At 46.8% G+C, this 13252-nt stretch overlaps 1 protein-coding gene across 1 annotated transcript in view; it reads right to left on the bottom strand.

Annotated features, from left to right (window-relative positions):
* Positions 1–648: 648 nt before the first annotated feature.
* The window catches only part of PDLIM4 (PDZ and LIM domain 4), a 45005-nt gene continuing 32401 nt past the window's right edge, over positions 649–13252 (bottom strand). Inside the window, exons 4-7 of the mRNA XM_042014679.1 lie at positions 10858–11036; positions 8094–8251; positions 4253–4373; positions 649–3338 (exon numbers count right to left, since the gene is read on the bottom strand). Of these exons, the coding sequence (XP_041870613.1) occupies positions 3134–3338; positions 4253–4373; positions 8094–8251; positions 10858–11036 (663 nt within the window). The 3' untranslated portion in view covers positions 649–3133. The remainder of the gene's footprint in view (positions 3339–4252; positions 4374–8093; positions 8252–10857; positions 11037–13252) is intronic.

Here is a 13252-nt window from a genome sequence, read left to right as displayed (position 1 = left end):
ATCGAGATTGAGCTACAGAAGCAAACATCCCTCTGACACAGCTGCTAACCCCAGTCTGCCCTTGCCTCCCAATCCTCCACATTCCCACCACCCAGTGGGCTTCTGTACTCCAAGGGTCAGCAATAACCTTTCCTTGGGAAGAAGGCCCAGATCACTCCAGCAGTGACAGCAGTAACACCCCCAGCACTGCAGAGCCTGGGACATCAGGTGGGAGAAGGTTCCCTTGGAGTGTCACCATGGCTGGTCAAACATCACCAAAACCACTGATTCACTGGCCTTGTGCAGGGGCAGATGCAGCAAAGCTCTGGACCATCACAGGACAAGCTGGGTCACAGTGGTAGAGAGGAGCCAGGCACCAGTGGGGGATCATGTAACAGGCAGAGACACAATGGCCTTTCCCATCTCCACACCCAATAGGATGTAGGATCCCAGGAAGATCTCAAGTTAAAAAAACCCCACACCAACTCCCTCCAAAACATAGGCCAAACCTCAAACGAGCTCTCAATGAAATGTGAAAAGCAATTCACATTTGCAATTCGTACAGAGATGCAATTCATAACTCCAAGATGCTTTTTGAAGTTTATCCAGCTGTCCTCACCTGGATACCAGGGGAACCCCACACGTACAGACCAGGCAAAGGCCAAGTGATGTCAGACAAAACCCATAATACAATTTTATTTTTTTGTTTCATACAAACAGCACCCTCCCCATATTTTACAGAGTTTAACAGCATTATCTGGTGACACAGAAGGTGACACTTGCCTGTGGCTGTTCCTGCAAGCCTCACAACAGTAATGGGGTGGCCTGAAGCCAGGAAACCATGTGCCCTGGGATGGGCCTGTGTGAGGCAGCTCCAAGCTCTGCAGGGGGATCAAGTGAATTGATTACTCCTAAGAAAGGGTATCATGAGAGGCCATGTGGAAATACTCATTTGAGGGAACCTGGGATCAAATTAAAAGAATGGCTCCATGCCCAGCACTCCCAGTGCTGTACTGGTGTGCCAGCCAAGCAAGACCACCAAGGGTGCCCTGGCTCAGCTGGGTGTTTAAAATGAGGGCAATGAACCAACTTAAGAACTTCTTGGCATTCCCTGTATCAGGGCTGCTGACTCCTGGCATCCTGAAGGATATGGCCACCATGCAGGTGGAGTCAAATGGGGACAAAAGCCTCAGGGAGTGACAAACAGCACCACTGCCAGGTCCAAATGTCTGCCTGGAAAAGGGGGAAAGGCACCTTGTGCCATTCATGTTGAGTTTTCCATCATGCAGCTGAGCTGTATTCAATCCTGGATTTGGGTGAAGCCCAAACTCTCAAGCTACAGGCACCAGAGCTCGAACCGGCTATGTGTAAGGATAACAGAGGAATTCAGAATAAACGTTTCCAACAATGGCAACCTAAGGAGCTCCAAGTAGAGCCCTGCAAACCAGGGCAGTAATGCTTCCCACCTGATTACCATTAGTCTCCTCATTTACACTTGTCCCAAACATTCCCCTTCAGAGAGTCCAACTGACCAAGCAAGGTCATGCAAATACAAGAAAAACATGGTTCAGCTCTGTGATAAAAATTTCCATGTTTCTTGTAATTTAATAATTAAAAATTCCTGATGGCAGAAGGAGGGGGAGGTGGATGTCCGGCTGCTAGCAGGAATGCACACAGCCAGCATCCCTGTGGTACCCAGCTGGAGGGAGCCCAGGGCTGCTGGGAGGCTGCAGGACACAGGGCAGGAGCTGCTGCATCTCTGTAAAGCACTGCATGAAGAGATCTAGATGGAGACCAGTAACACCCTAAAATTCCTTCTGGGGTGCAGAACCTGTAGGAAGAAATTACCTGCTCAGCCCCAACTAGGATCATGCTCCCAATCCTCCTCCAATCCACGGTTTTCCCTCTTATGGAGAACCAGGAGGGAAAGGGGTGAGGCTCTCAAAGTGAGGCTGTTGCAAAGCAGAAGTAACCTCATGGTAGCAAAGACACAGCTCCCATCACCTTGCACAGCAGTACTCAGCAGCTGAGCAACTCAACTCTCTCTCTCCTTCCTCCAAGTATTAACATGAAAAAACCCACATTTCTCTAACAAAGCAACATTTCAAGATCCACAAAATCTCTTCCCTGTCAAATAAAGTGGATGATGGACGTGGCTGAAGGCACAGCCTTGGGAGATGGGTATAAAACTAATCCTGCCGCCCTGGGACTTGGGGCTCACCCAAGCTCCAGTTATTCCCTAAGTGCCTGGAGGGATTTTATCACCCCCTCCCTGCTGGAAGGCAGACCCAGATAGCAGTGATCTGAGGATCCAGAAATAAAGGACTGCAAAACTATAGCAAAAACTGGGGAACAGTCACAATGGCCAAAGCAAAGGCATCTGTGGGCAGAAGTAGGGATAATCAAAGGGTGCTCCAGACTACTGCAGTGTCCTTTCAAGGTGTGCTTGAGTGATTAGATGACAGAACAATAGAATTAGGAGTAGAAGAAGGAAGAAAAAAACCTCATCACACACTCAGTGTGGAGATCTCTTGGGGAACTCAAGTCAGTCCGTGTCAGCTTCAAACTGCACTGCCCTGGTCCAGGGAGTTTCACTATAATTACTGCTTTAAGAGACCACCCCTTCCTTGACACATCTGCTGGGATGCAGCTGACTGAGGCACCCACTGGTATCGTCCTGACTCTCAGGGATTGGTTTTTAATCACTGGGGCAGCCACAGGACAGAAGATTAGGGTCAGGACATAAGAGACAGCTTCTTTTGCTAAAGTGCCTTATTTTCTTTGAGCTTTTAAAACATCTTCTAAAACATCTTCAGTAGAAGGAGGGCACAAAAAAAAAAAAAAAAAAAAAGGAATACAGGTTTTTATATGAAACAGAGTAGAGAATTAATCAATATTTACACAGATCTTGGATAAGACTATAGCACAGACTAATAACCCAACACAGCAAAAAGCAGAGTGCCAAAAAGAAGGGAAAACCTGTTTGAATGCTTTCAACACCATTCTCCAGAGATCCCAAGTGTAAATGGTTTTATCTAGGAAAAAGCATTTTAACTTGGGCTTTGGTAATCGGGGTTGATTACAGCCCCACTGCTCACAGCTGGCAGGAGAACGTGGGTGGGCACACCCGACCTCTCCAGAGCACAGCCCAGGCTTAGACGAGTTCAACTTTAGCGTTTGGATAAACAGCCACCACGTCATATCCCTCGGGGGGTTTAACCCTCTCCTTGGCGTGCGTCTCACAGTACAGCTGCTCCTCAATGAAGAAATACCCTCTCTGCTTCAGGTTGAGGCCACAGTCGTCGCACATGAAGCACTCGGGGTGGTAGAGTTTGTCCCGAGCCTTGACGATGGTGCCCCTGGGACAGATGGGGAAAGCTTAGGTGAGGTGGAGAAACAATGTGCATGAACAGCTTTTCCTGCTGCCTCAAGTAAAACAGAGTAGGTGGAGGAAAGCAGCATGCAGGGACATGTAAGGGTGTTATCAGGGGTTCTCATCCCAACATCTCAGCCCACCCAAAGCTGCCACCTCATTCCAGGTATGGCTTCACTATGCTTCTGCGGGAAGGGGTGCTCCACACCCGGCAGCACTGCTCCACAGCTCGATGCAAAGCAGAGCCTTAAGTATCTACAGTCAGCCTGGATCTGAAAATCAGGAGCAAGCATCCTGCAAGGACTGGGGCTGTACACTCACAGGCACTATGACTTATGGAGCAGAGACCCTCAACTCACAGCACCAAGAACACGGTTACAGTCATTTGCACAGCTCACACTCAGCCAGCATACCTGGCTTGAGCAGGATGTAAATTACAGCAAAACCTAAGTTACAATAGGTCATAAATTACAACAGAACCAAACAGAAAAACACCTATACTTTCTGAAATAAACATCCATCTGTCAGACAGTAACTCTTCAACAAACAAAAAAAACAACTCACGGCTCTCTTCTTCTCAACACTCATGGTGTTTCTCCCCCCAGCCCTTGTAAGGCAGTGAAGGAGGGCCAGTGCTGTGGTGCTATTCATAGTCCCTGGGCAGCTACTGTGATAAGCAGGGCACAAACCATCCCATAAACTATCCCTTGCGAGACTCCCTTAAAAGGGGCAATCCAAACTGTATTGCTCAGGTTTAGATATGGTTAGAAAAAACCAGAAAGGGATTCAAGGTATTCTCCTATAAATTATAACCCATGTGCCTGGCAGGACCCAACCCAGCTGTGTTCCAGTGTCACCATCCCCACTGCACAGGGGGCTTTGGTGAGGCAAGACACTTACACAATCCCATTCCCACAGCGGGTGCACTCGGGAAGCATCTGCAGCCCGGACATGGGACCACCAAGCTTTGGCACCGGGGGCTTGATGTTTCGGGGGTTGCTCAGTTTGTCGAGTTTTTCACCTGCCAAGAATTATAAAGACACAGATTGAAAACTCTGCCTCTCAGGGCTGTTTTTTTCTCTTTTTCTTCCTTTTCTTTTTCTTTTCCCTTAAGGAGTCCAATGAGTCTCTGTGTGTCATAACAGGATCTGCAACTTCCTTGGAAGTTCCAGGATAGCACTAGCTCAATAGACATGGACCTTGTCAAAATACAAAGCAGCTGTGATCTAGAGATGTGAGGTTAATTTGGCTGTAACACTACTTACTAAGTTAAGAATAATAAATAGTGAAGAGCTCAGAGAAGCTCAAAAAAAAAAAAAAAAGGTTCCATCACACCAACATTTCAGGTACACTTGGTAGATCCACCATCTCTCAAGGAGATGGAGATGAAAGCCTTTCAGAGAATGAGGCAAACTGAACCAAACAATAATAGAATCACATGCACTTTTCTTCCTAGAGCACGCATTTAAGCTCAAATAATCTAAACCAAAATATTGTGATAGAAGATAAGGTCTTCTGAGGCACCAGGCCTCCTTTCATAAACATCCAACAATGGGAAAGGAAGCAATGAAGATTTTGTGCATGTGAACAGTATCATAGCAGAGTTTTCAGTGTTGCTGCCTGCACTGCACTCCCTACAGACGATCTACCATCTGCCCTCCAATTCTGGACAACACCAACATGCTTGTTACCAACCCCTGGGATACTTAAAAGCTTCCAGTAGTGACTGCATGGTTTTCCACGGCTGACAACTGACTGGTCTGTTTGGCATATATCGATCTATGGTTCCTCTCTGATGGCCTAAGTTCATAGAAAGGAAAAGCTCATGAAGAAGGACCATTTGGCTCACAGTTTGGAAAAGCAGCAGAGGAGCTCTTGGATGAACAAGTCATTCTCCAGAGTTCTAATTTGCCACGCTCCCTGAGCTTCCAAGATGTTTCAGTCCAGGGTCCATTGTAAACACATGCTTCAAGCCCTGACTCCCAGAAGGTCTCAGTAGGGCACAAGCACTTTCTGACTGAGCTATCTGCACATACTCTGTGCCAGTTTTGGCAACTCCAGAGCAAAATCCAGTGCAAGTGCCTTCCGTGGCTCCAGGAACATCTCTGCCTTTCCTGAAGGGAACTTTTAATATCTGGAGCCAATGCATTGTCACTGCTGGTTGCTCACTGACCCCAGGCAGGGTCACACAACAGATACAGTTTGAAGGGCATTGCTCAGAAAAGCTTTGTTCCATGGAGAGACCCCTGCTCCTCCATCCAGTGTGTCTCAGGAGTGCTTATTGTCCTGGGCCCAGACAGGAAGGAGGGTGCACACCTGACTCATCCCCTGGGGTGCACAGGCACCTTCACACCACAGCCCCCCTCTCCAGCCATGGCTCTGACAAAGAGACCAATGCTTCCAGCGGTTCCAGCGAAGTGGGTAAAACCTAAAGGACCAACTTCCCACCAGACCCCACTTCCCCAAAACACAATAGAGTGTTTAGCAATGCCAAGAGCTTTGATACGTGCAAGAGTGCCTGCCCAAGAGCAGAGCAGGGCTACTCCACCCCAGGAGTTTCCCCCAGTGCTCAGCTGGCTCCAGCCAAGCCCCTTGCTGAATCCTTCTGCTGCCTTGCTGGGAATAAACTGAAGCAACTGCTCAAGCTGTTGGCTTCCCCCAGCATGAGACACAGCATGCTTGGACTAGACATGCTCCTTTGCCAACATTTAACAGTTAAGCTGTCACTGCCTCTCATGCAGAGTGCTTGATAAGCTGCTTAAAAAAGGAAGGAAGGGAAAAAAAAAGGGATTTTACAGCAAAATGAACCCTGCAGAGAAGGCTGCTTCCCATCTTCCTGAACTGTGGATCATTTTCTTCTATTTACCAGCTCAGTCTAACGGTGATTTACAGTCTTCAGCAGGGCAGGAAAATGCTTTAACTCCACAACCTCAACCATGCCATCCCCGTTATGGCTGGAGGGTGTCATTCCTGGGTCATGGGTGCCTATGAAGGTGGGCACTGCCATCCCTCCAGCCTCCACCTCAGCACAAAGCATTGCTCCCTAAGGGTGTGGGATAGGGCTAAAATGCTTTCAGTAGAAACACATTCCATATAAAACAGATTGTTGTCCAAGACACGCAGCTCTTCAGGAGAGGAGAGCTTGACTTTAAAAGGACGATGCAGAGCAGGCTTAAGTCAAAATGTGTAATTTTAGGCTTAAGGAAAAAGCAGTGGTGGCAGCTGTAAAACAAACCCAGCAGGAACACTTGGGATTGAAAACATGCTGGAACATCACAGAGCTTCATGCCAAGCAGAGATGCTTTTCACTTAATTTTTCATCCCTTGTGAAATAAATGAATGACCAAGGCATGAGTGGGGCTGTGCCTGCAGGCAGTCACACATTCCTTCCACACCAATGAGGGGGAGAGGGAGGATGGTAGAGCCCAGGAGGTGACAATGACTGCTCCAGCCTGTCTCATGCTGGCTGGTACCCGACAGCAGCCTCTCAGGCTCCAGTCGAACAGGTGGTGTTGCACTGGTGATGGGCTAGTGCCAAGAGAATGCTAATGAGCACACATCCAGGACTGGCTGGACAGTCCCAGGATGTGGGGACTTGTCCTGACACCTCTTTGTTCCCCATTCCTCCAGTCCACAGTCTTTTCTTTCTCCCTTCCTCCTAGCAGTGGGTTGCTGCCAGCCCAGGGCTGCGGGATGCAGGGAGAAGCAGGAGCAAAGCTTGAATTTTGTTCCCTTTCCCTGGCACAGAGAAGGGAGGCAGTCAGCAGTGTTACTAATTGGGATTAACAGTCACTTCCCATTTGCTTCTTCCTAATGAGGAGACTGGGGGAGCAGCAGGTTTGTCCTTGCTCTTGGTAAAGGACTTGAAGGTCCAACTGGGGCCTGTATTTAACATCAGTTTTTCTGCCAATCCAGGGGCTGTAATACTAATAATAAATATAATAATAAACCCAGTGCTTCTGAGGTTGGTCCTGTCTCATGCTTTGCAACTATGGCTCAGTTCCACTGAGAAAATCAATGCTGGTAGAATTCCATGATGATCAGAAGTTACCTGCAATTGTGCTTCTTGTGAAGCAAGAACCAACATCCTTCTCGTCAAAGAACGGACTTCTCCAGCACTTTAGATACACAGAAACTGAAGTGCAACAGCCCAGCTCCCTACCTCTCACAGCTTCATAATGAGATTTACAGTAGTTGGTATTTTCCCATAAAATATACGTTCCTGGATTCCCATGATTGGAGTATGGGGCCCTTGGAAGCAAGCAGAAAGAGAAGTCTTGCCCTAATTACTGTAAAGCAAAGGCTAAAAGTTTGAATATAAAAATCCCAATGGACTTAAGGTTGAAAGGCAAAAAGAAAAGGTGAAATGTATAGATTGGGAAGCTTATTATTTAATGTGTTAATGACACGGGCAGGAAGCTGTGACAGACCTGAGAAGTGAGCCAAGAACTCCTGATCTCTATCCCTGCATTTCTGAGGACCATCCCACATCCTTATGCAAATGCCATTTACTTAACCAGACCAGGTTCTACAACAGCGATCTTAAACAACTGCTTAAGGCCATCACATTTCATAAACCGTCTCGGAAAAACAGCTGCCACACTGGTTGCAAATCCAGCTTTCACACGGTGCTCAAGTCAGCCACAAAATTTGGCAAGCCAGAGTACACAAAACCCTGATTTGAAACCTGCCATCCCAGTGGTTTCCTCACAGGAGGGTGCTTGGGTGCCAACCTCCTTACCATTCTCACCGGCCTCCAACATTCCCTGTAAGTATCGGAAGGATCCCGACTGCTTTGGCTCTGAAATGGGCTTTTCATAATCCTGAAGCATTTTGTAGACATCTGACTCCACGTCAATCCCATTTCTGTTCCGTGGGAGAGACTTCACGGGGTCAATGCTGGTTTAAAGCAAAGAAAGAAAGGCTCAAGTCAAACAGAAACAGCTACTGTAAGCTCATCAGGCAGGTACTGAAATCTCTACATTCCCACAGATTTAATTAAGCACCTCTGTTCCCATGTGTTTCCCTGCCTGGACGTATGTCTGGCCCAGGAACAGCTGCTGAATCAAGGAGGTTAAACTTGTTCCCTTGTTGGGCTCCAATTGAGCAACACAGCAAGGGCTAGCCCAGTTACCAAATGCCTTCAGGAAAGAGGGCAGCTGCTTGTAAATGCTGTAAATTGCTTTGCCACCCATGGAATTTACTGAAAAAATGGGAAAAATATGCATTTCATTAGCTATGCAGGGCCAGGGCATGCACTCACCCCTTGTAAGGGCATCTGGAGAGCATGTGCCAGGCAGGACAGCAAACCCTCTCACCACCCACAAGTGCTTCTTGTGAAGCTGGTGTTACCATAGGTACATCACAAGCACAGCCCACAGCTTAACTGAGAAAACCATGCCACCAGAGAGGGGGACACTGGGGCTGCCCTGTAACCCCCACCTCCAGCCTTCAGAGTGGAGCTGCTCCTGGTCTGTATGTGAAGCATTTGGGATGCACAGACAACAAATAACAATTTAAACCACTATTCCAGTCCAATACATCAAAACAGGAAAAGCATGGTCTGGAATCAAAAATATTTCAGGTACATGTTTAAATGTCCTGCTGAGAACAGCTGAATCCAAATGCTGTTGTGCTCCAGAGGCCCCAACACACAGCACAGCTCTGGGCAAGGGGCTCCTCCTCCTTTTTATAGAGGTCATCAAGATCATTATAAAACCAATAAAAATAGCAAGAGCCCTGAAATCCATCAGCTTCACATACTTTAGCCATCATCTGGATAATTTTCTCCACCAGTATTATATTCACATCTGCTTAAATAAATAAACAAAAGAAATAACATTCGCTTTTAAAGAAAGAAAGAAAGAGAAAAAAAACCTCCAGACAAAGGTCACTTTCAAAGAATGGCCAGAGCTCCACATTCTGGGAGTGACTCCCCAGCAGCTCTGGTCCCTGTGGGAAGTAAGGGCCAGCCTGGGTGGTGGGGCTGAGCCACGCTGGGGCAGAGCCATGGACTTATCCCCATGACTCCCAGCCAGTCCAAACCCTGCATGTGCGCTCCAAGTGCTTGTCTACCCTGCTACACCTCACTCCTACATCAGTTCACACATTTTCAATGGGAAAAGGCAGGTTTTGGCCAGCCCAGCCTCATCAAACACCAATTCAAAGAAAACGCACTCCTGCCCCAATTCTATTCAAAGACCCAAGTGAATGTCCTGGCTTTCGGCTCACTTGCAGATAACACCAGATTTTGTTCTCTATATTTTTTGTGCAGTTCTCCTCTTTCCAACTTCATTAACTTTCCTGGAGCAGCACAGGGAATAAGGTGTGCTGAAATACAGATTCATGCAGACACAGAGTTCCCAAGCTGAAAAGAAACTCTCTTTGCATGTGATACAGACATTACTTTCTTGCAGGATATTTTGCCAGTTTGGAGGAACATAAATCAAGATCCTCATAAGCCATGTGAAAGCATCCCAGCCCACAACCTGGCTTGTCTCAAAGTCTGAGTTATTCACCCAAACCATTCTTGGCTACACAAAAGCCTTTTCTTTCCTAGGAGTATTATTTATTCCTCAGCCTCCCGGATAGCTGTACTGAACAGATATAAACATCCCAGTTACTGGAGTTCATCTTTTCAGCCGGTATCTCCAGTTTCCAGGGCAAGTGTTGGCTCCTGGGTCTGTGGCAAGGTGATCCCCACTCCTAGGAGGGCAGCACCTTCCATCCTGCCTTGGATATACACTTTTAATAAACAGTGCATTATTGTCTGTGACACTCACAGCCATGGAATTGTTTAGGTTAGAAAAGCCCTCTAAGATCATCAAGCCACATCATTCCCCCAGCACTGCCAAGGCCACCACTAAACCATGTCCCCAAGAGAAACATCCACATGTCTGTTAAGTCCCTCCAAGTATGGCGACTCCACCATCGCTCCAGGCAGCCTGCGCCAGGGTTTGACAACCTTTTTGGTGACATTTTTGCTAATATGCAATTTAAACCTCTCCTCCTCTTGTCTTCCCTAGCATTAATCCCAGTACCCAGGGACCACTAATCTACCTACTCACATCAGCAATAGAAGGGTCTTAACAGAGATCTGGAGAATGAGCACCTTCACCAAGATGCATACCTGAGCATTGCATCAGCATCACAAGCCTCAATTCAATGTTGCAGTTGCTACCTAGGTAGATGTGGCTGTTTTGTTCAGAAATTGGTGTTTCCAAACCTTTTTTTTCCTTTGTTTTGTTTATTTGGCTAGTTTCTTTTTTTTTCCTCCCACCTACACTTGACCAGTGAAGCAGGGGTCCAGCCCAGCATCTTGATGGACTTGGCAGAGTTAGGTCAATGGTTAGCAAGGATGATCTTGAAGGTCTTTCCAACTGAAATGAGTCTAAGATTCCATGATATCTGGAGCTTCAGGAGCACCACAGCTTCTGTGCACTCCCTGAACTGGAGTTTGCAGGAACAGCAGCAGACACAGAACGCAAGCCCTGCCCTGGTCCTACCTGTGGGCAGGAGTGATGTGGAGTCCACTCAGCTGGCCTGGAAGCGCTGACTCAGAGCTGTTGTTCACATGGAGCCGGGTTGGTTGGTGATGCTGCACATTCAGCATCTGCTTGTTGTCCATGGGGCTGCCCTCAGATCCATGGGGAATTGACCTCCTGCTCTGGGCAGGGCCACTGTCCTGGAAGAGAAAGAAAGCAGAAAAACCTAAAATTTATAATGTGTGATGTACATGGAGGGGCTGTGTTGGGACATGCAGTTTGCAGTAATAACATTTTATGTGTGTTGTGGAAAACAGGCATGTGCAGCAGGAAAAGGAAAATTCAGGCTTGACCTGCAGTTAAATTGTGCTGAATCTACACAGCTCCCCTTGGTCCCCAAACAAATGAACTTGCTGTTTCTCCATGGTGAGCCACTGCCAAATATTCTGCATTTACTCTCCTGTAAAAGTGTATTTGCTATTTCTTTAAAAGAAAGGCTCTTTAAGTGAGTCTACTTCTTATTCCACATTCCATCACTCTGAGGGCACTTGTTGTGCTCCTGCCTTCAGGGCCATCACTTCCATTTCCATCAGCAAAACAGGATAAATCCACGCTAGGCAGCTCCACTTGTAAGTTGGGCAACACCTGAGGCCAAGGGACCAGTCCTGGGATTTTCACTTGCAGCTATCCATGTCCACACAGATCCATGTTCGTTTAGGGAGGTTTTCTCCCCAGATAAGATCAGCCTTTTACAGTATGAGCAACACATCAGTCAAGGGTTTAGCTTTGTATTCATATTTCCATTTGCTTTGTAAGTCCCCAAGGTAAACTGTAGAAATCTTTTTGTCATATAACCTCAAGTCAGGAACTCAGATGCCATTAAACCACAAATTTTCCCCATTACTTTACCATTTTACCAATGTCAAACATTACCTATGTGTTATTCCACACACATGGAATTCTATGTATATGGGTGTGCTATTAGTCAGTCCCATCCACACCCATAAACCAAGCAGTACCTACTGCTAATGTCAACTGAGCCAGGCTTTACCTGCAAAAACTCACTATGGGGAGAGGAGCTAATTCCAGCAATTGGGAAAAGCAGCAGGAAGCTGGACACAGCCCATGGACACACGCTGGTTGCTATTTCCAGCCATGTGAGTCACAAACATGCCTGGACTGATGAAAGACATAGATGCTGTGTAAAAAGCTGGAATCTGTTTAATCTGGTTTAATTTGTTCTTGGGCAGCTCCCCAACAGAGCTGCCTTCCATCATCTTCTCAGTAGATTGAAGCTGATGAAAAACCAAGCAGGGAAATAAAACACCATCCTGTGAACAAACAACAAAGCGCATATTGTGGGGCTCTGATACAAAGCTTACTTTTGACTAAAATAATCCCATAAATACTAATTGGAAACAAACGTCTATCACTGGTGCACAGGACAACACACTGGCACTCCCAAACCTTGTAAAAACGAACAGCTAAGAGAAGTAAAAAACAGATCCTGCCAGAAAACGGTCTTGGAAGTCCAATCCTTCAGTTCTTCCTAAGGCAAAACACCCATTGATAAAACCAAGCTTAGTTAAGAACTGCAAGATGGTGCCTTTGAGGTTTTTTCCCTACCATCAGCTGAAATCCAGCAAGCTCCCAGCAACTTCCCCAGCTCAGAAACTGCCTGGAGCCCTCTTGGCACAGTTCCCTCCACACCATGCATGCACACACATGTGGGGAAAACTGCTTCCAATATAATAACATCAAATTGTCTATTAAAAAAGAAATTTTGCTGCCAGGAATAATATAATTTTAACTGTCCCCCAATTTATATGCTTAAAACAAATATATATACAAGCAGGCTATGGGTTTCTAATTCCCAGATTTACATTATTATTTCAAGGGAAATAAAGAAAAGACTCAACCATGACGCAGATAGGAAAAGAAGGATCATAAAGATTTTTTGGGAAAAAAGCAATAGCCCATATGGGTGGCAGCACTGAGAGCTATGAAAGCCATTACCTTTAATTATCTGTGCCACATGGCTCAGATTCACACTCCGTCCAGGGTGGCTGAAGGAGAGGGTCCTCTCCTCTGACCTCATGTGCTCCTGCACACTGGTTGCCATCCAGACATTTGCTGGGGAGCATGGGACTGGCAGCTGTTTCCAGCAAAGGACCTCCAGACCATCATCTCCATGGACTTGCTTAAATCCAAGGCAGTTTGTAAAGTGTTGCCCCTTTGTCCCTGTTAAGCTCAGCAATTTGTACATCAAGACCAAATGTTGCTGTAAAGCTAAAACTTATTGCTTGGGCACTCTCCAAAAGGCATGGAAGGCCAGTGATGTAACAGAAAAACAGAGTCCTTCCTGCACTGCTTGGCATCCCCAATTGCCACTAGCTCTCCGTCCCTGTGGGAGGAG

Source organism: Corvus kubaryi, unplaced genomic scaffold (assembly GCF_017639235.1).
Source record: "Corvus kubaryi isolate FWS band 111438036 unplaced genomic scaffold, C.kubaryi_AGA036_p1.0 split2-37374, whole genome shotgun sequence".
NCBI lineage: Eukaryota > Metazoa > Chordata > Aves > Passeriformes > Corvidae > Corvus > Corvus kubaryi.
This window is presented reverse-complemented; position numbering and strand designations above follow the sequence as displayed.